Source organism: Leptodactylus fuscus, chromosome 11 (genome assembly GCF_031893055.1).
Source record: "Leptodactylus fuscus isolate aLepFus1 chromosome 11, aLepFus1.hap2, whole genome shotgun sequence".
Lineage (NCBI taxonomy): Eukaryota > Metazoa > Chordata > Amphibia > Anura > Leptodactylidae > Leptodactylus > Leptodactylus fuscus.
In genome coordinates, this window is record NC_134275.1 from 21,867,210 (window position 1) to 21,893,246 (window position 26,037).

Consider the following 26,037-nt stretch of genomic DNA (forward strand, 5'->3'; position numbering starts at 1 on the left):
GGGGTTCAGCCTTACATTGCAGAAACGCAGCCTTTTTTGTTGCAGATTTTGCTGCAGTTTTTTGAGCCAAAACCAAGAATGGCCCTAAGAGGAATGGGAAATATATAGGAAGTTCTTATACTTCTGCCTCTGCTTAATCCACTCCTGGCTTTGGCTCATAAAACAACAACAAAATCTGCAACAAAAAAAGCTGCATTTCTGCAACGTGGGGCCTCAGCCTTAAGCAGGAAATAATGCAGATTTCCCTCTTTCGGCTGAGGCTTCACGTTACAGAAAAGCTGCTTTTTTTGTTGCATATTTTGCTGAGTCTTTTTTAACCAAACCTAGTAGTGGTTACAGAAGGAATGGGGAATATCTAGGAAGCTCTTAGGGCTAGTTCACACGTAGTTATTTGGTCCGGATTTTGACGTGGGAAGCCGCGTCTGAATCCCGTGTCTAGCTGCAACTGTCGTGGCTTCCAACAGTCATGGCTTTCCTCTCCAGATTAGGAACAAAGCCTTGTCCAGACATAGACGCCGCGGTGGTTTCCGCCATGGAATCTGCGTCAAGATAGGGCAGGTCGCTTTCTGGGTGAAGTTATGGCCAGCCATACTGTATTTCTTCCCCCGCAGTAGTAGCAATGCAGTATTACATGGTGGGTATGTAATATATAGATAGGCCAGGTTCAGTCGGGCAGCAGCCACTTAGAAGGTCCCTTGTTCATGACCCTTCTCTATTTTATGGACATATGAAAACATATTGCCTCGATGCAACAACCTTCATGACAATGTGATAGGTAGACGTAACAACCAATAATCATTCTAAATGGAATTAGATCTGCAAATAGAATGGAAAGCAAATAGAGACATTGGATGATATGACATCGCTGGCAAATGACCGTATATAATAGACACGCCATCCCTGGCACGATGGAATGAAGAGCGTAAAGACAAAAACGACATCCAGACTATTATACGGCCAAAGCTATGGTTTTTGTGTGTGATGCCGCTGCAGACCGGGCTATGTTAGGAGCCAGCCTTTTCTGTTTCTCTCATACATTTCTCTTTACAATATGAATGATCAGTTTCATTCCAAGTGGATGTGGTTTCTATGGAAACAAGGAGAAAGAGGATCAGGGAGGGAGAACATACAAATGCAAGGCGCGGTGGGAGTCAATGCAGAAGGTTGGGGTGAGAGAGGAAAGGATAAGCTGGGAAACAGAGGGACCGGGGGGAAAAAAAAGGACAAATAGAAAATTTGACGGAGAAAGAAGATAAGTCTGTGCAAAGCCTTGACACCTCTGCGCTGCTCTTGTCTGTAACATTTATTGTGCATGTTCTAAATATATCTCTCTGCAGCTTCGGGTGGTGGGCGCCGCTATACATAGATGTTTACATGAGCGGAAATACAGTACAAAGAAACAATCCTGCAGTCATTCCATGTCTCATACGGGAAATGTCTTCTGCTTTTTGTGTATATGTGATCCAAGGTAGGCCACAAAAACACTTTGCAACAATGGTGTAACTATACGCTGCAAATACAGTCAGGCCATGGTGATGGAGAAAAGAAAATGACCCCTCCACTACATAACACATCCATAAGACTAGACAAGATCACCTCTACAAGAAGACGCCTTGTAGGAGTTCAGAATCCCCATACTGTATACATTCACATTGTAGACACTTTACAGCACTTAGATGGCAGTATATAATGTACAGGCTTAACCAGCGTCTAAAGAGGCAGCTACTAATATGTCCGCCCACCCAAACAGAAAATGTGATTTTATTTAAAGAGGACCTTTAAAAGTCCAATTCCAGTTCCTTGCACCATGTAATAGTCTCTGCGCCACTGATGCTGGCATAGTTGGATTTTTTTCTCTAGTCCCCTCCATTACTGAGCAATCAGTGCAGTCCGTTTTGGTGCCTGGTAGGCTAATTAGGTATGCTCTCTATTGTTAAGTGGGTGGTCTCAGGTAGAAGCAGAGTATTAATGACTCTGAGCTGCCTACTGCAGAACTCTGAATCCCACCCCCTTGTCTGCTCTTGCCTGATACCGCCCATCTGACAGTACAGACACTTGCTGGTGAATGGTGAGGCTGGAGAAGAGGCTGCAAAGGATGCAAAGAACTGAAAGGTCACTTTAGACATAATTTAGATATTATATTGATCTAACCAAGCAATGCTATGTAGCAACACTGCCAATGGTAACTTAGAGAAGTGAACTTACTATTAGCTAGAACTAAGGATAATTCCCAATGGCCATATCTACACAATGCACCTGTATAGCAGGAAGTGATATAATATCTGTAATAACTGCGGTCATATTGCTACTGCCAGGAGGTGCCATCCCCTGGTTCCTTTAGTTGCTGTGTAGTCTGTGTTCGTCCATGCTATGCTACTATTTGGGCCTATCCATAGTGCAGGTCCCGTTTCGGTCTTTGTCCTGTTTGTATTCTTTAATGGAAAGCACTCGGACACAAAAATGGTTCATGTTGATAAACCATGGCGTATTCTGTACAATGAGTTGTATGGCTCTATGGAACACTGGAGGTACAAGGCCCTAAAGGGGTTAATTGACAGACAGCAAAGAGTTAACTATCTCCAGAAAATTAGCCACAACCCCCAGTCTCTAAGGATAGGGTGCCAAAAACTGCATCAGTGAAGTCAGAAGTCAGTACCGCTGCCAAGTAACATAAACCTAACATACATATTTAATACGAGCACTTAAAGCACTTATTACATATTCGATTTCAATCAGTGCTTTATAGTTTGTTTTATTCATCTCAGGATGTACGGGATTTCTTTCAGCACGTGCTCCTTGCATTGAATGCTCTGACTTAGGGCTGTATTGGACAAAAAGATCAGCAACAAAACTCAGGATCAGCGCAGATTCTGACCCATTCTTAATACTATAGAAGACAATGTAGGCGACATGCTGTAGGAATGATCACTAAAGCAATCATCTCCATGGCATGCACCTTCACTGCTTGACTTATTACACAGGGCAATGTGCTGTCAGGAAACAATAACTTTTTGTCCTGCTGATTTTTTGGTATGAGCATTGGCCCAAGCTTATTGGCCAGAAGATCCTTTGTTCTAGGTAGTCTTTAAGCTGTAATTCCTATAACAATTCTGGATCAACTTTTCATATCACTCTTTGTGCTGTTCTGCTGTTAGTCCTCCTAGAAATTTAGGAACACTTTGACAACTGAATGTTACCATTATCATACTCGGACACATTCAGTCATTGCTGACCATATTGGACTCCGGCTGGGTTCACATCTGCACTTGCAGCCCGTTCGGGAATTATGTCCCCCATTCTGCTTGAGAATACAAGTATTTGCAGATATCTAACTCCTTTCCTGCTTTCTACTTAATATATGGGGTGCAATACATTTCTGACATGTTGTTTGCCTATATACATTAACAAGTGTAATAAAAAGCTACATATATACTGTTCATGTTCAGTAGATACATAAAACAAACTGGCTCATATACTAATTGTACTCATTTGGACTTTGGTACGGTGATACTTAGATCGGACTGCGTTCACAGTAGTAATAGCTACTACTGAATAGAAAAAAAAAATATAACAGATACAGTATATAACAAAAAAATCAGGAAGCATTCCAGAAAAATATTACTATTGACAATAGACATTTGTTGTAGAATAATTTTACAGAATCTCACCTTAGTCCATACAGAACAGTGCCATCCGGGTGTAGTCGTATCATTCGGTTCTTGACTGTCACACCATGGAGAAAGGATTTTTTATCATTCAAAAAGTATGTATCTGGAAGCCAGAGCTGGTCAGCCACTCGGTTATCCAACGTGAGGTTTAGAGGGAGGGCAGTATAGGCCAAGCGCTTATCACGCCAACTCTGCTGAAAATACATAGTGATGGTATAGTCCTGTAGGGGAAACATATAATATATCAGCAAGGTGTTAGAGGCATTGTGTAACGCATAACTAGCAATATATTGAAATTCTGTTAAATCTGCATACATTTTTTAACACATTTTAATTGGTGAACTATGAGGTTTGGATCAGAGGATGGTCAAAGAAAAGAACATAAAACAAGAGCAGGGTATCCAAAAATAAAATACTTGAAAGTCCCGTAAAGAAAGCCAGAAGTAAAAATTATGCTATGAAACTAATGCAGTTCTTCAGAATTTTGTAGATGTCAACATATAGGCACATCAATTTTTACATATGAAAGTCTTCCCTGGTCAAGTGATGATCACACAGTTCATACCAGGCATCGGTGGGGTCATCACAAGCTTGAAACAGATGGTGGTCCCCTGGAATAAAGATTAAAGAGGACCTTTGGCCACCCCCACCAATTCAAGATCTTAGCATCTGTTAACAGGTGCTGCTCCACTGATTCCTGCGTGGTTGGAATGTGACTGTTTAGAGGACCTTTCATCACTTGGGGCACATTTTTTTTATATCGCTAGCAAGCCGACAGCTTTCATGTTCTTTGCCCCGGGTGAAGAGCTATTGGTGCCGATACTGTAGCTCATCACCGTTAGGAGGGCGTTCCTGACAGTCAGTCAGGAACGCCCTTCTTCACAGCAGCGCCATAGACGAGTACTGGGGGAGGCGTTCCTCACCCCTCTCACAGTACAGCACTATAGGCGCTGCTGTGAGGAAGGGCATTCCTGACTGATTATCAGGAACGCCCTTCTGACGGTGAAGAGCTACGGTACCGGCACCGATAGCTCTTCACCTGGGGCACAGATCGTGAAAGCCAACAATGCGTTGAATTCAGCGCACTGTTGGCTTTCTAGCGGTATATAAAACCGCATGTGCCCCAAGTGATGAAAGGTCCTCTTTAAGCTCTGTAATGCCAAGGGGGGGGGGGCAGACAGGAGGCATAATTCAGTGCTCCAGTCAGAGACAGCCAGTGTCAGAGCTCAGAATCACACCCCTTGTCTGCTCCTGTCTGACCCTGCCCTTCTGACAGTACACAGTCTAAATAGCATATCAGGCACCAAAACTAACAGCATTGATGGCTTGGGAATGGTGGGGGCTAAAGAGAAAAACATTCCAACAGTGCTAGAATTAGTAGATCAACTATGTTGAAGGTGGATGAAAGGTTTGGAAGGAGTAGAACTGAGTAGTGGTGTTTGGATGTGGCAATTACTAGGCCATTTGCAACTTTAGTTATGGTCGTTTCGGTAGAGTGATGAGGTTGGAAGCCTTACTGTAGTGTGAAAAAGTGAGTTGGCTTAGAGATAGGAGGATAGTTAAAGGTGGACATGTTGCCCAAGCCAATACAGAAGATTGATTAATCACTTCACAGAAATGGTTTCCACTGCTCCCAAGTCCAGGTTGGCCTGCTTTACACCATTCTATCAAATGCTTGATGATACTCTGTGGAAGTCAACATGCAAATCAGCAGAGGAAAAAGTCCTCCACCAATTTTAGTTTTACAAAGACAGACCCCATGTGTTACTGCTGTCCCTCTGTTCTTAGCCATGAAACACAGGCCATGATGATCCCAGTACACATGCTAATATTAATGCCAGAGGAGGTTTACAACCCCAGAGAGGACATAATGCCAAATTGTTATACTAGAAACTGACCAACCAGCATATTCCTGTCCTGTGATAGACTGAATATGGTTGAATCTACTATTGCACTTTGTACAACACAAAAGTGCACCACAAAAGTAAAGACTGACTGCTAGGGTGTAACATCTCTGCCTGTTCGGGTCTCTGTGCAACTCTCTGCTCACGTTCTGCAGCGCAGGAGGCATGTGCAGTTTGATAATTTGCTTAAAATTTTTAGTTGCACTATGTGAACACTCCTCTAGTTCTGTGATTGTATTTGCACCACACCCGTCTTCTGCCCTTTTTGCCTCTGTCCATTCAGTGGTTAAGTTTTGTCTTGCCTGTGATTGACAGCCTGCCTTCCTGTCAGGTTCTTCTTCCCTATTTAGTCTTTGCTCACATTCACACTGGTGCCTGTTATTGCCTCGTGCTTGCTATTGCCTCGTGCTTGCTGGCTTCTCTTGCTGTTTATTTACTTGTATTCTAATCCTTGACCTCTGGCTTTCCCTACTGACTATTCTTTTGGACTCTGATGGCTAGCTGACCTCCCTTTGTTGTTGTTCATCTTGTCTGCGTTTTGTGTATCACTTATACAGGAAGGGAACGTCTTCGTGGTTGCCGCCTATTATGTAGGATAGGGCCTGGCAATAGGTAGGAACAGTTGGGGGCTTCAGCTTAGGGCTCACTGTCCCTTGTGCCCCTTCCTCCAGGGTTTGCCAGCAGCTTCTGGGGAATTATCATCTGGCTATTCCCTAACATAGGGACAATTAGATGAGACATAGGAGGAGAGGGAGACTCCCTCTTCGCAAGAGTGCTGCTGAAGATACGTGAACCTTGTGGTGTGCCTATACTGTTGTCTCAGACGTTCCATATACTGTTATGAACTATTGAATGGTTTAAAGTAAATAGCAATCCAAAGAAAATGATTGTTTGTCGCCATACCTGCACACCCTTACACTCCCTCTGAAAATGTGCTGGTTATGGCAGAAAATTATTGCATCACTGGGCTCGGCCTCCTTTCATATGATGCTATATAGCCCTCTAGCATTACGATAAGTAGCTCATTGGGACAGATTTATTAGGAACGGTGTTTCATATATCAGTCATAATAAAGACCATGAGTGGCACAAGGCGCAAATGATTTATCAAGAGGCTCTTCATAAATCAGTTGCATGCCTATGTGTCTGAATGGAGACCTATGTCAGTTAGGAACTGGTGTAGATTTCCATTATAACTCACGCCAGAAAACTGGTACTAGTTAAAATAAATATGCAGATCTGAAAACACCACAGTCCTCCCTGCACCGCTCACATTCACACAATGTGTAGAGTGAAGCACCATTGTGGCACACATTTGGCGCAAGAAATTACTTTGCACCAATTGTAGAGACTGATAAATTTCCCTCATCATATTCTGTATTTGCACCACATCTGCAGGTTACTCAATCTACACATAGGTATATTAAGCAGTATATATTGTCTTTGGCCTATTTTTGCTACGCAGTGGTTATTGTGGCCAACTTATGTTGCAACGTAAATTGTAAACCTTGTATTTTTATCTATAATACCAACACAAAACACTTATAAATAACGCATGAATATTATAATCCAAAAGACACATAAAAATCTGTGCAAGAAGACCAAGTCTGCAGTCACATGGTGGCAACGGGCAGCTGAATTTACACACAGAAATTCTCCTGCAAATTAGCAAATTTGGCAGTTTTTGTGGGTTCCCCTTAGCTTATAAACTTTACATTGCATAGAATACTGTATTGACCTCCATGGGTATAGCCATGCGCCTATAGGTCCTTATAGTGTATGCACTGGGAATATTTACGTAGTGTAAAATGACCTTAAAGAGGTTTTCCCACCTCGCCTGCTCACCACTGTGCAGGCTGTGTGCTCTGTTCACTTCCTAGTTTTCTCGGTGAATTGGTGGGCGGGGTTTCACTTGCTCTGCTATCTCTCTTCATAGCAGTACGTGTTTGCAGTCAGTAATGAGGGATGGTTGTAAATAAATTAGCACAGTATCACTAGAAGATGCACAATATGAAGCTGATGTAGCAGAGCTGGATTTGATAGGAGATGAGCATGTAAATCCCAAATTTACATGCTACAGGAGCAAGAGTCAGCTTGCAATAAACTCCATTTTAGGTCTGTGTACAGAGGTAAAAGACTCCCTGTCTCAGCCCTTATCAGCAAAATTCAATTAGCAGACCTGATAACTGGAAGAGGGAGATAAAGGGCTCAGAAATACAAGCTGCTCCGAGCACTCAGCTCCATCTCCCCTCCTCAGAGCAGTGAACTACTCACTTGTCCTAGGAAGAGAGATAAGATCATCCCCAGGTCCGTGGTTATGGAAACACAGTGTAAACAATGAAGTGAATAATCTCAGATAGCAGTCAAACAAAGTAGTTTTGCTGAAGCAATGTATTTAGAAAAAGTCTTAAATCCACATAAGCTAGCAGTATAGATAGGATCCTTGAGATGGGACAACCCCTTTAAGTTGGTTGCAGGATTAATAAAATGGGTCTTCCATATTTCCAGAAAGATTGCTACTTGAAAAGGAGCAGACCCTTTAATGCTAACCTTAGGAAACCATGAATATATAGGAGCGGTTTTGAAAGACATTTGTATGATAAACTAGAGGATTTACAGCCAACTCCAATAGCTAAAAGATGGAGAGACTATCACTGTTGGGTGGGCTAACATTTACAATGTATGCCACCTTTGTAAGGTTGAGTTGTACTGTGTCGGACTTCATCCCTGGATAGTGGGATCTGCTGGGCCATGCTCTGAGGGGTGATGAACTTACACATAAACATGGTAGCTAGGGCTGTTCTATTTCAACAAAGATATTCGGCTACTTTTGGCTATCAAGTCCCGGACATTAGGGAGATGAATGGGAGAAAGGGCATTCCATATTCTGCCTTTGCCTATATAAGATATGATAATCCTTTAATAGTCCCACCATGGGGAAATTCAGTGTGTTACATCAGCATGGACAATACAGTAATATATTCAAGAAAGAACACATACAAGCTCATAGCAGATAGAAAAGATATTAGGAGTCATAGCAAATAAAAAGAAAAAGAAAGACTCAGGATCATTTAGTTCTCTGTGCGGAGTGATCTCCGCTTAGCTTGATGTTGATTATACAGCCTGACCGTGGCTGGGAGGAAGGATCTCCGATAGCTCCTTCTCACACTTGGGGTGAAGCAGTCGGTCACTGACAGTACTGCCCAGTGCTATCATGGTCTCATACATGAGATGGAAGTTGTTCTCCAGCATGAAGCTCACCGCGAACAGTATCCTTCTGTCACCCACCACCTTTACCGGGTCCAGGGGGCTCCCCAGGACAGAGCTGGCCCTACTAACCGGCCTGTCATGTCTATTTCTGTCCCTGGCTGGTATGTTACTCCACCAGCAGGCCACTCCGAAGAAGATGGCAGATGTTACTACTGAGTTGAAGAAGTATGTGTATATATATATATATATATATATATATATATATATATATATATGTATGACTCACAAAGCCAAGGCACCAGTAAAAATATTCCAAGGTGCACAAGTTCTCTTTAGCCATTTACTGCCATTATGACACTGAAAGAGGACAGAGGTCTACTAATGCTAGTGACAATCTTTCAGGTTATGTAATATTTACCCATATTGGTTATAACTATAATAATAATTTAGTCGCACAACCTTATTAACACTAAAAATAATTTAATAAAAACAACCGTGCACAACAAGATGATGCTCATAAATATATGTCATTCTTCAAATAGAAAAGCCGTAAAAATATTTTTTTGCAAAACAAACTCCACTTTCTCCCTTTCATCTCTAGGCACCACACAGATCAATGACATTTGATAGAGCTCTCATCTAGTGCATAGGCCAGCAGGTATTTATGCAACTTCGTTAATCCTTCTACCTCGCTAATTAATTGTGAAAGCAAAATAAAGATCAAAGAAGCCAATGCAATCCGCTGCATGGGAATAGACGCGAGAAGATGATCCCTGAAAGGTTTAACACTAAGAGGTATACCGATATAAGGGAAATCTATTCTCTAGGCTGATTTGTAGATATATGTGTGGATCCAAAGGAAATTCTCTTCTATTTCAGGGTTTTCCCGTATCTTTTTGCACTTATACTTTTTTTAGAAGCTCTTTGGGAATTTTCATTTTTAGGCATAGGATTCTGAATTACCAGAAATATTCTAGCAGTGTCATTTGTTTCATTCCAGCTCAGTTACAACCATATATTTTGAACCATTTTGTCAGAGGTAAATATAACATTGGGGTAAGAAGGCTGACTTTCTTCCTACTGTCTATTAGAGTGCAGATAAATGCCTGAGGTCTTTAATTTGTTGGCTAATAATTAATAAAAATAAAGACATTGTTAGAGTGACATAAGGATTGTGCGCTATGATATGATGTAAGAATAAGAAACGCCCCAAACAGTGGCGTAACTATGAACGGTGGGGCCCCGTGGTGAACTTTTGACATGACCCCCCCCCCTCCAACCAATGCCCACCCGAAGACCCCGACCGCCTCCCCCCCCCATATCCCTGTGCTCTCTGTTATGCCCCATAGTGGCCCCTGTACACAGTATTATGCCCCATAGTGGCCTCTGTACACACTATTATGCCCTATAGTGGCCCCTACACACAGTATTATGTCCTATGGTGGCCCCTGCAACAGTATTATGTCCCATAGTGGCCCCTACACACAGTATTATGCCGCATAGTGGCCCCTGTACACATTATTATGCCCCATAGGGCCCCTGTACACAGTACCCATGTGTCCTTATAGGGTTAAAAAGTGGTGCAAGTTGCACAATTTCATATGGCAAAATGGACACTATAATAGAAACTTGACAGACTCCATAATAATCAATGTGGTACATTGGGATTCATTGCTGTCCATCACATAACAAATCTGTCCCCAGTGTGATTTCTGATTTTCTCTTCCTAGAACAGAACTGAGAAACAGAAAACCAGACAGAGATATACCATAGCCCAATGCTGATAATAATCAGATAAAGGGGATCATTGCAGCCTATTGTTCTAGCGACTCTCAACATATTGTCCATTCGGCCACATATGTAAGAGGCCACAAGAAAACGGACGGATATGCACAGAGAAGAATGGCGGTCTCAAGAAGAAGATGGAAGGCGTCACTGTAGAGTCTTCAGGCAGCACAGGGGGCGCTACCAATGCTTTTTAAGCATGGGGGAACCGCCCCCTGTGCTGTCTGGAAAGATATTCCCGGGGTTACATACAGAGAACACAGAGAATATCACCGGAACAGCGGCGCAGAGAATTCTAAAGGTAGGGGAAGAATAGCCTTTCTCAGTGGCGTAACTAGGAATGACGGGGCCCTGTTGCGAACTTTTGACATGCCCCCCCAAGAGGGGTATGTGGGCGTGCAGGCTATATGTGAACAAGAGGGTGATGTGGGGTGCAGGGTATGTATGAACAAGAGGGGTACATGGGTGTGCAAACTGTATGCGAGCAAGAGGGTGATATGGAGCGGGGAACCCCTCATTCTACCACAATCTTGCTCACGCACAGCCTGTACACCCATGTACCCCTCTTCCTCACAGCCTATATCCCATTCCCCCATTGTACGCTGACCTGTACAATCCAGGTAGTTCCACCACAAAAGACACTGAGTGGATTAAAGGACCTTTGATGACGTTATGATGACGTCACATCCCAGGTCCTTCAATGTTATATAAAAGCGAGTTATTCAAATCTAGTATTCGAATCAACTCTAATAGAATCCCTTTAAAGGATATGAAGACTTTTACAAAGTTGTGTAAATTACTTCAGTGACTTCTCCTACCATCTCCTCATCCTATTGGCATAACACCTGCACAAGTCAGGAGTTTAACCCTTTATTGCTTTCTGCGTAAGTGACTGCTCCAATTGGTTGCAGAAACTCAATGAATAGTGTCAGGGTCTGGGGTTGCTAGGTGGGGTGGCATAGACACACAAGTCCAGTTTATTTTAGTCCAAAACAAAGGTAGAGTTTGTTTTCACTCAAAAAAAAGTAGTGCAGCAACAAAAGGAAACAATACAGAAATAAATCCCTGCCCGGCTAGGCTCTAACTAAATATAGAATAGGTTACCTCACCTAGAATAACAGAAATCCAAAAAAAGCCAGTAGAATCATTCAGCACACAGCTCCAAAAATATGACCTCTCTGTCGCTCTCCAGACAAGCTCTGCCCCCAGTCTGCTGCTGGAGCTGGCTTCTTAAGCCTCCTTGATGAAGAGACTCTCTGCAGCTGAGTCGCTACCGGAACATCCCCAAAGTGTGTACTGGAGGGGGGGTGGAATGACAGATCCCACTACCAACCTACTGCCATTCCTAAAAATCCAGCCCAGTACCAGTACCCAGTATTTACCAAACTGCTCAGCAGATGAAAGTTGTCTGGTGAGAACAAACATTCCTGGAGTTTTCTCATCTCACCCACCTGAGTAGTCTGGGTGAGATGTACACCCCCTCCATTACTTGACCAGCCATCGCCTAACAATAGGTTAAACATCCTGACTTGTGAGGATCAATTATTATACACAGAACATGAAATAGAAGATCCTGCACTTTGCATATTGTAGTTGGTGCCAGTGGAGGTCCTGTCATGGCTAGAAGTATCCAATGTAAAGAATTCAACAGCACCCAGGAAGAGTCACATATGCAAATATGAAGTTTTATTTACACAATTATTTCTTCTGGGCATTTTATTAAAGTATAAGCAGAGGTAGGTATAGAATACCATGTGTAGACCCCACTACAGTACATGTAGCACTGGTAAAGAGCATTACCTCCATCTAGAGAGCAGTAAATGTAGTATAAGCAGAGATAAATACAGTATATAGACAGCACTATAGTACATACAGTACTTTATCACAGAGAATTGATAGACAATCTGTATGCACATTACTAGATTGTCTATCAATCACATTAAATCACATGTAGTTTCAAGTCACTATGGCCTACTGAAGACCATTCCAAGCCAATAATATTGGAACACAAGTACAATGTAATCTATGGAACCGCTAATGTAAATTTGAATGTATATTTTGATTGAAACATAAGGTCACGCTTTGGTACTTCTATAGCTGATCACCTTATAATGGATGCCAGATGGTCCCTTGTATACATAGTAACACAGGAGATGAGGATGAATGAAGACACAGGCTCATCCAGTCCAACCCATGAGATACTGCAGATTGACTTTTCTCACTGCACTTGGTCAACAGATGTCAAATAATATATACATAAGTTTCTCTGTTTCTGTGTCTGACCTGGCTAATTTATGGATTACTTTGTTTGAGCAAGATGTTCTCTTTCCACACTGCACCATTCTAAATGTATACATACCGTTCTTTTGTTCTACTAAGATGCTTTCTTTATTTGACACTAGTCATTTAAATTATTTATTTATTATATACTATGGCAATTCAGATTGGAAGAGATGTCGCAAAGGCACCATTTCCATTGGACCTAGTTTGAATTGTACAATAAAATAAACCATTGTCTTGTGGTTATTATGAAGACTCCCCACACATTCTATGAGTACTGTGTCAGATGTCTATCTAGCATATCCCTCCCCCCCCCCCCCAAAAAAAAAAGTTATTAAATAATTGGAAGCTCACAGATAATGAGGTGACATTCCTATTTTAGGGATCATAGTGTAATTCTACCACAACAACAGTATATACTGTATTTACCTTAATATTCACACATAGACATATTAATGAGAATCCTCCAAAAGATCGAAAGATCCTTAACCCCTCAGATGCTGTAGTCAATGTTGACCATAGCATCTGAGTGGATTTAAAGGGAAAACTTAAATTTTTTTTTTAGAAAAATATGAAACATTAAAAATAATATTTACTTAATATTTAAAGTATATTTCCTTGATGCATAAATTAAAGATTTCCAATAAAAAGTGACATTTTCAGGAGGGTATTTACAATTTTAATGTGACCTTTTGCTTAAGTTAAGTCACTTGGGTAGAATAGTATAGAGCAGTATTTTGCACCAAAACTCTGTAATTACAGTAATAAATCGGGAGCACTTTTTAACTGAGAAGGTTTCGCCCCTTATATAGATATTTTTGAAAAGATGCAATAAGTATCCAAACATAAGCAAATGACAATTACAAAGCCAACAACTTTATTGTACTTACCATATTGACCTCAGATATTTGGTCAATGCTGGATATATGTATACTCATCCCCACAGTGACTGGAGGACCTGTAAAAAAAAAAATTATATTTTGTGATTAGCAAGACAATAATATTTTATATACAAACCCCATAAAACTAAGTGAAATTCAAGGCGCAAAGATTAAATACATAAAATAATTCACATGCTGTATGACAGTAAATATTCAATAATATATTAATAATAATATTTTTTTGGTCGTGTTTTTCTCCTTAATTTTTCAAGGATATTGTATTTACTAATTTGCAATAAATAATGTTTTGTTCTTTTGTGAGGTTCAAGCATGCACTGACTTTTATGCAGGTTACTATAGACCTTAAAAAAACAGTAACAGCTAATTTGTCATTTTGCCAATAATTAAAAAAAATCTAACGTTTTATCTCTTAAAGTGAAATATAAAAACATTTATAATCTCATATTCCTCAAATTGGTATCAATAAAAATTACTTATTGCCCGAGATGCCCATATAGGTGCCACCATATGCTAATTCAAAGTATTTTTTATTATTTCTCTTGTAACAGTAACACATAAGAAAACTTTATAAATTTGTTATCATACTAGCCCACAAAATAACACTAAAATGTCATTGTTTAAAGCGCGGCAAATACTGTAAAAATAAAATGTGTAAGAATATGGCACAATTGTATTTTTTCCAATTCCACCTCATTTAGACATGTTCCAGTTTCCCTGTACATTAAATAGAAATATAAAATGGTGCTATTATAAAGTACAGTTAGTCCCACAAAAAATAAGCCCTAATTTAATTCTGTGTACTTAAAAGGTTACTGTTAGAGATGAGCGAGTACTATTGGAAATGGCCGTTTTGAATAGCACACACCCAGTGGTGTAACTACCGCCGTAGCAGCAGAGGCAGCTGCCATAGGGCCTGGGACATTCGGGGCCCGGCAACAGCCGCTACTGCTGCGTTTTTTTTTGTTTTTTTTTAATAGGCTGTTACCGGCTGGAGTTACTCCAGCCGGTAACGGTCCCTATATACTTACCGATCCTGGCAGGGGCCGGGATCGGTAAGTGATGGCGTAGGCCCCACAAGCACTATTATACTCGGGGGTCTTTTCAGATATAATATAGGATATTATAGTGTGTGCAGAAATGCGCACGTGGGGGGGGGGGGGCGACGGTGGAGTTAGGGGTCAGTTGGTCGAGGTCTTCAGCCTTGGTCGGGGGGGACATGTCAAAAGTTCACCACGGGGCCCCGCGATTCCTAGTTACGCCACTGCACGCACCCATAGGAATGAATGGAAGCGGCCGGCACTCAGACTTTGCAGGCAGCCGGCCACTTAACCCCCTGCGTGACGGCTGCGTCCATTCATTCCTATGGGTGCATGCTATTCCAAACAGGAGTTTCGAATAGTACTCGCTCATCTCTAGTTACTATGGTTGAAATATCAAGCTGAACCATGACCATCAATTCTATTGTGCTCTAAAAAGGCATCTAATCCTTTTTTGAAGCGATCAGCTCAGACAGTTGTCACATTAAAAATAAATTCCATTCTAAAAATATAAAAAAATATAAAAATATAATTCCATTATAACTCGCCCCAGCCAGTCCTGATCACAGTTCCACATATATTTACACAATGTAGCAAGCATGGTGCGGATTGCACCAAATGTGGGCCAGAATATCTTCCCTTTATGGCAGAAAACTGAATTTCACCCAATGTGGTTTTCCAAAAACATCTTAAGGCTGAGGCTCGATGGGACGTCCCGCAGCTAAAAAGCACTGTGGGAAAAACAGTGGTGGCAATGCATAGTGGTTCTTCCTGCAACTCTTGAAACACAAAGATCGTGGAGTTTTCTATGGGGAAACCGCCAGCATTTCCGTAGGTATAATTGACATGCTGCAATTTTCAAAACTGCACCGGTTTTGGAAATCACGCTGTGCCTGCAACGTATTTTTTACTGCAAAGTAGTCATGGGATTCGATAGTACTTTGCACTTACTGTAAAATGCCGCAATTTTTCCCGCAGCATTTTCGCCTTAGGTAAATCGCAGCGTTTCCTTCTGTTTTGGTTCTGAACAAGTTATTACTGTACAGGACTGTTTTAATGGTATTTTTTATTATGAAACGTGACCCCTTAATGACAAATGACTTACAGGTTTATCATTTGCCACGAGAGGCGGTATGAAGAAGACTCAGGAGCTGAGCTGTCGCCATGCACAGCATATGGCGGCTGTATAACATAGCTAACAGATTATGATAGAAGTCAATGGCTTTTACCATACACTGTAATACATTAGTATTGCAGTGTACTATATGGGCAGTCAGGCCCCCTAGGGTTCAAGGTCCCTAGGGGTCTGAAAATTAAAGTAAAAAAAAAAAAAAGCAAATTAAAATAAATAATAAAAATAAAGTTAAAAATATTTTTTTAAAAAACACTAAAAATGTAAAAATTTAAATCACCCCCTTTATCTAGATCATATATAAAAAGAAATAAATAGAAATAAACATAAACACTTTAGGTACCCCGCGTTAAAAAATGCCCAAAGTATTAAAATCTAAAAATATTAATCCCAAAAAGTGAACATTGTAGAGGAAAAAAAATGTAAATTGTCAAATGGCTGTTTTTTTCAACACTTTGGCTTCTTAGAAAATTGAATAAAAGATGACCAAACCGTCAGACCTTCCTGAAAACGGTATCAATAAAAACTGCATATTATCCAAAATAAAAAGACGCCTTACCCAGCTCCATAAACATAAATATGAAAAAGTTACAGGTGTCAGCACATGGTGACACAAATGTTTTTCTATTTCTTTTTAAAACATTACAAATCCTACTAATATTATAAATGTGAAAGTTTCTGGATTTGTAGGTTTGGATGTTTGTTACTCAATCGCCAAAAACGGCTGAACGGATTTGGATTTAATTTGGCACATAGATAGTTTGTAACCTGGATTAACTCATAGGCTACTTTTTTATCCTGGTAAATGACATGGCTTCACGACTGTTATGAATTTATGTTCATATACTATATTAAACTGCTCTTGCAGCAGCTTATCTCAGGTTGCTAATAAAGCCAGGGCTGTTATCTCTCTATGTAAACAAATGCATAACACTGAGTCTATTGTGTACAATGTTGTGTACTTGTGTACAATGTTGTGTACAATATTGCCGTGTACAATATTGTGTACAATGTTGTGTGTTGTGTACTATGTTTGTACACAATAGACTCAGTGTTATGCATTTGTTTACATAGAGAGACATTATCTGATCTGGTCCAGTGCTCAGACACTGACATAGGAAAACCACCTTTAATCCTAATTAATTTGTACTATATAAATTTGGTATTGCTGTTATCGTACTGACCCACAGAATACTGGTAACGTTATTTTTACCACATAATGAACGCCTTAAAAATTAGAAGAAATTGATACCATTTTTTTTTTTCAATTCCACCTAATTTTGAATGTTTTTCCAGCTTCCTGATACATTGTACAGGATATTGAATGGTGCCATTACAAAGTAGTTTTGTCCCACAAACAATAAGCCATCATGTGGACCAAAAATTGAAAAAAAGTTGGCTCTTGGAATGCAGAGAATAAAAAAATGTGTATGCAAAAATGAAAATTGACTCAGTCCTTAAGGGTTAAGGACAGAGGGTAGTTTGAGTTTTAAGGTTTAGTGACTTTTCCATATTTTTCCTCCCCTACTTACAAAATTCATATTTTTTTTTACTTTTACGTTGACATATCTGGAAATTTTGTAATGTCAGTCAATATACAGTATACCATACTTTTGTATATGAATATGTTAATGTATATAAAAACATATGTAAATTATATCAAATCCTATCTTGTGTCCAATGTTGGTATATTGGATTTCATCTTACTTTAAATTTTTTTGTGAATGCATCCTGGTGGAACCAATCGTACTCACAGAGCCCAGATTGTCTGGGAACAAATCCACGTGTATCAAATGAATAAAGTGCATCCCAAGAAACATATGGTATCCCATATTGTGTTAAGTTGCTGAGTACAAGTTCAACAAAATTTGGGTCTTTCCTCCCTCAAAAAAAGTTGTTAATGTTTTTAACCCTATAGAGACACAGCTCAAAAGTGACTTGAGGACCAGGCCTCTTTTTTCAAAACTGACATGTGTCACTTTAAATGGCAATAACTTTGAGACGCTTTAACTTACACAAGTGATTCTGAGATTGTTTTTTCGTAACACATTGTACTTCATGTCAGTAGTAAATTTTAGTCGATATGTTTTGTCTTTCATTATGAAAAAATAGGAAATTTGGTGAAAATTTTGAAAAAAATGCAGTTTTCAAACTTTGAAATTGCAAGCCTTTCAAATAGAAATCCATACAACCCAAATTTTTTCATAAATATAATTAACCATGTCTCTGATTTATGTAGCAATCAAATTTTAATCACCCTTTCATTTTTTTCAGATATTATAAGGCTTACAAGTCAAGCAGTAATTTTCCAAATTTTCAAGAAAATTTCCAAAACACATTTTTCAAGGGGCCAGTTCAGTTCTGAAGGGTACTTGAAAGGCCTCTCTAATAAAACCCCCCAAAAATCACTCCATTCTAAAAACTGCACTCTTGAAAGAATCCAAAACAGCAGTTAGAAAGTTTCTTAACCCTTTCAGCATTTCACAACAATTACAACAAAATGGAGGTCAAATTTTTCAATTTCTGTCACTAATATATTCATTTAGCCCTAGAATTTACACATTTACTAAGGGTTAAAGGAGAAACTGCACCCCACATTTTGTTACACAATTTCTCCCGAACACGACAATACCCCATATGTGCTGGTACCCTAATGTACGGGCACACGATCGCTCTCAGAACGGATGGAGCGCTAATTGGATTTTGTAGGCCAGATTTTGCTACAATACTTTTCAGGCGCCATGTCCCGTTTGCAAAGCCCCCAAGGTGCCAAAACAGTGGAAACCCCCAAAATGTCACCCCATTTTGGAAACTAGACCCCTCAAGGAATTTATCAAGGGGTATAGTGAGCCCTTGGACCCTACAGGTGTTTCACAGATTTTTTTACCATTGAGATGTGAAAATGAAAAATTACTTTTTTTTATAATAAAATGTCACTGTAGCCCCAAATTTTTCATCTTCACAAGGGGTTAAAGGAAAAATTGCACCACACATTTTGTTAAAAAATTTCTCCCGAACACGACAATACCCAATATGTGCTGGTACCCTAATGTACGGGCACACGGTCGCTCTCAGAGCGGATGGAGCGCTAATTGGATTTCGTAGGCCAGATTTTGCTACAATACTTTTCAGGCACCGTGTCCCGTTTGCAGAGCTCCCAAGGTGCCAAAACAGTGGAAACCCCCAAATGTGACCCCATTTTGGAAACTATACCCCTCAAAGAATTTACTAAGGGGTATAGTGAGCACTTTGACCCTACAGGAGTGTAACAGAATTGGCCCAACAAAAGGAAAAGTGACATTTTTTGCTATAAAATGTTGCTTTAACCCCAAATTTTGCATTTCCACAAGGGGTTAAAAGAGAAAATGCACCCCAAAAATTGTCAAGCATTTTCTCCCAACTACAGAAATGCCCCTTATGTGGATGTAAAGTGATGTATGGGCACACTGTAAGGTCCAGAGCTAAAGGATCGCTATTGGGATTTTAGAGGGCAAATTTAGCTGAAATCTGTTTCAGGCACCATGTTGCATTTGGAGAGCCCCTGAAGTGCTAGAACAGTGGAACCCCCCTCCCCCCCAAATGACCCCATTTTGAAAACTAGACCCCTCAAGGAATTTATCAAGGGGTTTAGTGAGCACTTGGACCCTACAGGTGTTTCAAAGATTTTTTTTTACCATTGAGATGTGAAAATGAAAAATTACTTTTTTCCAATAAATCGTCCATTTAGCGCCATATTTTTAATTTTTACAAGTAGTTAGAGAATTAAAAGCCCCCCAGTTTGTCACACAATGTCTCCTGAACACGGAAATACCCCATATGTGGCCATAATCTGCTGTATGGGAACATGGCGGGGCTCAGAATGGAAAGAGGGCTATTTGGCTTTTGAGGGCAGTTTTCTGGTGCCATGTCGCGTTTGCAGAGCCCCTAAAGTACCAATACAATGGAAACCCCTCAACAGTGACCCCATTTTAGAAACTACACCTGTCAAGGAATGAATAAAGGGGTATTATCATTTTGAGCCTAAAAATGCTTCCCAAAAATTAATGTACAAAATGAAAATTTTAATTTTTAAAGAAATCTGCCATTTCGGTGCCCAATACGTTGCACCCACTTCGTGTTGTCAGAGACCTGCACTCCTAAAACTATTAAGTGGGCGATCCCGAGGGGCAAAAAATTATATATGTGGGTGTAAACTGCTGCTTGGGCACACAGCAGGGCTCAGAAGGGAAGGAGCACTGCGCTTTTTAGCTTTTGGGGTACAGATTTAGAGGGACTTTCTGGGTGCCATGATGTTTTTGCAGAGCCCTGGAGGTGCCAGTGAACTGGAATTCCCCAAGAAGTGACCCCATTCTGTAAGGGCAATTTTAGGGTCTCTGCAAAAGTGTCATGGCATCCAAAAAAAAAAAACCCAAACCGTCTAAGTCTGTGCTACAAAAACCCAATAACCCTTCTTCCCTTCTGTGTCTGGCTGTGCCCTAATATCAATTTATACCCACATATGACATTACGTGCATTATCCGGGGTACACCAGTATCATACATGTGTCATATATGTGGCATAAAATGCAGTTTGGGCACACAGCAGGGCGCAGAAGGGAAGGAGTGCTATGTGGCTTTTGGAGCACAGAGTCAGATGTTTGGTATCTGGACGCCATGTCATGTTTGTAGAGCCTGTAAGGTACCAGAAAAGTGGATTCCCCAAAGGTGTGACCCCAGTTTGAAAACTGCACCCCTCAAAGAATTTATCAGGGGGTGTAGTGAGTATTAGTATCCCAGACGTGACTGCACAGCGGATGGCGAAGAGTGAATATATAAGCGGTGCGGAGGACATTGCAAACACCGAATTTCCTACTATGTCCCAGTAGCTCCTATAATTGGGGGAGTCACTCTGGGGGTCACTTTGGGGTCACTTCTGGTATATTTTCCCTCGTAAGCTCTAAATCTGGGGTGTCCCCTGATATTCGCTCGCACAGCTTATATATTCCCTTCCTGACGCCGCCAGTTGTATTCTAATGATTTGGCGATTTTTGCGGGTTTTTATTCTTGCATTACTAGATGCTATATTTTCTTTACTTTTCTGGTGACGCAGCCATATAAGGGCTTGTTGTTTGCGGGATGAGATGTATTTTGTAATGACACCATTTTTGGGTGCCTACAACTTACTGAATACATTTCATTAACTCTTTTTTTGCTGGATTTAAATAAAAAAAAATCAATTCCGGTATTGCGTTTTACCTTGTAAATTTTTCGCCATGCAGCGTACAGTATAAGTAACATATTATCTTTATTCTGTGGGTCGGTACGGTTACGGCGATACCTCATTTATATTATTTTTTTATGCGTAACTAATTCTGCAGAACAAAAACACATTTGGAGACATAAATCAATGTTTTTTGCATCGCCATCTTCTGAGAGGCGTAACATTTTTATTTTTTGGTTGACAGTGTTGGTTGGGGGCTTATTTTTTGCGGGACAATGTGTGCTTTTTATTGGTACTGTTGTGAGGTGCATTTGACTTTTTGATCACTTTTTATAGCACATTCTGTAAGGTGAGATGGCGAAAAATCACTACTTCCGGCGGGTTTTTTCGGGGTTTTTTTTCCGTCATTCACCGTGTACATTAAATATTGTTTCAGTTTTATTGTACAGATTGTTACGGACACGGCGATACCAAATATGTATTGTTTTTATTAATTTTTAGGGTTTTTTTTATATAATTCATTTTCTATAGAAAAAAAGGGTTTTTGGGGCTTGATAACTTTATTAATTGTTTCAAAACACTTTTTTTTTTTTCCACTTTTTTTTTTTAACTTTTTCATGTGTCCCTATGGGACACTTAGATGAGTGATGATTGCATCACCTACTCCTCTGTTACAGAGTGAGTCACAGGCTGCAGTAAGAGCCTGCACGTCTCACTCTGTAACCAGGAAGTGAAGCTCTCGGCTCGTGCGGACGGGACAGCACAGCTTCAGGAGATCCCGCACAGGATAAGAAAGGTAAGTGGGACTCAGGACTGCCAGGGGTGACTAATCCGACCCCTGGCTACATGGTAGGGATACTAGCACCCCCCGATCTCGCAGCGGGGGGTGCCGGGGATCCCTACAAGATCGGGCAACCCGTTGTTTGCCGTGATCATGTTTGATCACGGCAATCAACGGGTTAAAACCCAAAATCAGCACTCATGTCTGATGGAGGGGGATGGAGCAGGCTGTTAGGTGTCAGATACAACTAACACCTGCTCCAAGAACACCCGCACTGCGCTGCGGGGATTGTTTACATCCATGTGGTACTATTACCACATCGGTCGTGAAGCACTAGACATCCATGTGGTAATAGTACCACATGGGTCGGGAAGGTGCCCTTTGTGAATTGTGTAAAATGAAGGCCGTGTTTGCATGGGAACACACAGAAGTTTTTTGGATCGGATTTTGAGGCGGAGGTTGCCTCACAATCCGGTCCAAAAAATAGCTAGCCTCGACTGGATGCCAGTGCAGTACATACAGTGCACCGGAATCCAGTCACAGCATTCTGCTCCGGATTAGGCCCAAATGAATGGGCCTAGCTGGGAGGGAGTGTCACGAGGCATACGTCCGCGGCTTAATCAGCTGTGGAATCCGCCTGAAGAAAGGGCATGTCGCTTCTTTCCGCAAAATGGAAATGACCGGCTCCTATTGAAGTGCATGGGAGGCGGTTTTTTAAGCATCGGCGTCAAAATCCTTACCAAAAAACTCCCATGTGAACTTACCCTAAATGTTTACTGGTATCTATTGTATTTGGGGACCACTAAAGCTGACTACTTTGATCTTATCATTGGACTCAAAAAACTAAACGCTTAAAAACTAAAACTCAATCTATGTCCTTGAGTAAAATAAAAGAGAACGTCTATAGGTCTTCAAGTGGCTGATACGGCATCTATGGTTCCACATGAAGGGTGAAGTTAGAAGACATAGAGCAAAAAAGATGCATGATATGGAATGGTGGTAGAGGAAAGAAAACCATTTACAGAATATTATTTTCTTTTTAGTTGCCACTTTTCCCCACTTACCTTTTTTCAGATTATAATCTGCAGCACCAGGGGATTATGGAATTTGTTGTTAGTGGGGCAAATTTATCTGATCTGAACAATGCACGACTCATCGTAAATGAAACATCCTCTACAAATCCATATTCCTAAACTGAAATCTATGCTAGCTCTTAGCTGATGTATATTTAAGTCACCATTTACAAAAGAAAGATGGAGTAAAGAATATATCTGGTGCGGGCACTGCCCCCTCCCCCAGCAGGCCCTCATCAAGCGCACTATTCAATGGCCATTTTCCGAAAATTTTTGGTTTGTAACTTTTTTACACCACAAAAGTGGCAAAAATTCTACAATTCAATGGAACAATTCAATGGAAAATTTTAACTATTGCTGTATTAGGTCATTCAGGTAATATTTTATTTGGATTCATTGAACTACTAACTTGTGAAAAACGTGCAAGTGACATTGAAGGGAGAATAGTTTGCCTTGTGATACGATTCTCCTGAAGAAGGGGGAGTCGATTAGTGATTTGTAGCAGGTGGTACTTGATAGGGAAGACTACTAAAGGGCTAAGGCCCCACAGAGCAAGCAAAAAACACGGCAGAAATACATTGCGGTTTTTCCCACAGAGCTTTTCACAAAAAGTCCACAGAGGTTTCCTCAACGGTTTTTGAAATCACATCATGTCCACTGTGGATATTTTTCTGCAATGTGTGGATGGGATAAGCTGGAATCCCATCCACGTTGAAGGTACTGTTAAATGCTGTTGTTTTTGTCATTGAGTTTCCGCCGCAGCTTTTACGCTACGTGGGGGCTTAGCCTAAAGGTATATACTGCGCATAAGTGGTTGTATTATAGTTTGATTATAGTTAATGGTGTCTGTCGGACTCTATATTTGACCAATGTTGTGCTCCGACAGACCAGAACCACAGATAGGCCGATGCTACCGTGAACCTAGCGTTAGATGTTCAGTCCTTCAAACAGGAAAAAAGGGAGCAAAGATGGAACGCAGATCACTGACAATGTCAACAACCGATTTGAGATGATAGTTTAATCCTTCAGGGAAGCAGACTGGCTCCACGTCCACATTCAAAATAATACAAACTTTTTCACTTTCCAAAATCTGTCATTTTTCTAATTCTACTCTTGACATACAGATGTGTCAAAACGTTATCTCCAGTTTATCTTTAACCATTTTCAGCAGGACATGTCAGTCTGTAATTCACTCTCCTTTTCTGGGTGGTCACACATAGACACAAGTAGGATAATGTAGATAGCATATCCCTTAGTGATGGTCGCAAAAGCATCTTGTGGTAGGAAAGCAGCTTAACTTGAGATACATGTATCTAATAATGTCCAGCCATGAGAACTGGTTAGGAAGGACACATCTGTCGCCATCGGTGGTTTTGTGGACCCAGGTGGATTTTTCATACTGATGACCTATATATTAGAATGTTTATCAGTGTGTTATCTGGGAGGGTGCGATACCTGGATCCCGCACAGATCAGCTGTTGTACCAGCCTCCGGGTGCCGGAAACTGGTGTAGTGGATTAGCAGTTAATGCTGGACCTATTCCTCATAGATCACATACTGATGATTCCATTTAGGGCTGGAAAACCACTTTAAGCTGGGGCATCATGTTGTGTAAACTTTGTGCTGTATATAGAAAATAGAAAATAAAGGCACATCTAATTAAGAGATGTTTTTTGGCATTACAGATGGATGGATAGTTGGATAGATGAAATAAAACAAAAACCCACAATTCAGATAAAATTACTTGCATTCCAATAGCAGAAATTTCAGCAGCAGATCTGCGGTGTGTGAATCCGCACTAACATATTTTTATTCTGACCTTTCAAATGTCTTTCTTTCAGGACAAAATAAAGCATATGTTTTTTCCCACTTAGACATGACTTGTACTGTGTCCCATGATATACAGGTCAGCCTGGTAACACAATATCCTCCAGCATACTGCAACAAACAGCGCTCCTGAGGGAATTCAATCTCTCGAGGATTTCCGTGGTATAATTTTCTGTTCTCCAGCCAGCCTTTTGGGAAATATAGACCTGCCTGAAGAGATGCACTTTTAGGATGCGATTGAAGCTGTAGAAGTTGGAAATTAATCAGATTATCAATGGTAGAGCATTCCAGAGAAGAGGTGCAGCTCGGGAGTGGGAGTTTCTGATAACAGGATATTAATCTATGAGACTGACAATAGTTACTTTTTTTCAGAATTTTCAGAAGGCAGCTTATGTTATGGACATAGTATTACCAACCTCAGTATGTGAGAGACCGGGGCTGTGTGTTGGACACTGTGATCTGTAGTACGGGGGCACGACAAGGTACAGTTCTTGCCCATTCATCTTCACACTGTACACTGCTGACTTTAGGTACAACTCATCCAGCTGTTACTTGTAAAAGTAGTCAGATGACTCTGTAACAGTAGGCCTCATCATAGACAGAGACGACAGGGAGTACAGAGACTTATACCGGGACTTTGTGGAATGGTGCCAGCGGAACCACCTCAGGATTAATGCTGGGAAGACCAAGTTGATGGTGGTGGACATTAGTAAGTGGAGATGTTCTCCGAATCTGGTGGACATCCAGGGGACGGATATTGATATAGTCAAGACCTATAAGTCCCTGGGTGTGCTCCTCAATAATAAGCTGGACTGGGCTGATCACCTGGATGCGCTGCACAGAAAGGGTCACAGCAGGCTCTACCTGCTCAGGAGAATGAGGGCCTTTGGGGTCCAGGGGGTACTTCTTAGGGCCTTTTTTCAACTCTGTGGTTGCTTCAGCCATCTTTTTCAGTGTAGCCTGCTGGGGGAGCAGTATATCAACCAGGGACCGAAATAGACTTGACAGACTGGTTAGAAGGGACAGCTCTGTCCTGGGGAGCTGCCTTGGACCCAGTATAGATGGTTGGTGACAGAAGGATACTGTCCATGTTGAGCTCCATGCTGGAGAATGACTCCCATCCCATGTATGAGACCGTGATGGCACTGGACAGTACTGTCAGTGACCGATTGCTTCACCCCAAGTGTGAGAAGAAGCGTTTTTGGAGATCCTTCCCTCCAACCACGGTCAGGCTGTATAA

The 26,037-nt window shown here is 40.9% G+C and overlaps 1 protein-coding gene across 1 annotated transcript in view; it reads right to left on the minus strand.

Annotated features, from left to right (window-relative positions):
- The window catches only part of LOC142184919 (gamma-aminobutyric acid receptor subunit beta-4-like), a 149,842-nt gene that overhangs the window by 38,495 nt on the left and 85,310 nt on the right, over positions 1–26,037 (minus strand). Inside the window, exons 3-4 of the mRNA XM_075260070.1 lie at positions 13,737–13,804; positions 3,669–3,889 (exon numbers count right to left, since the gene is read on the minus strand). Of these exons, the coding sequence (XP_075116171.1) occupies positions 3,669–3,889; positions 13,737–13,804 (289 nt within the window). The remainder of the gene's footprint in view (positions 1–3,668; positions 3,890–13,736; positions 13,805–26,037) is intronic.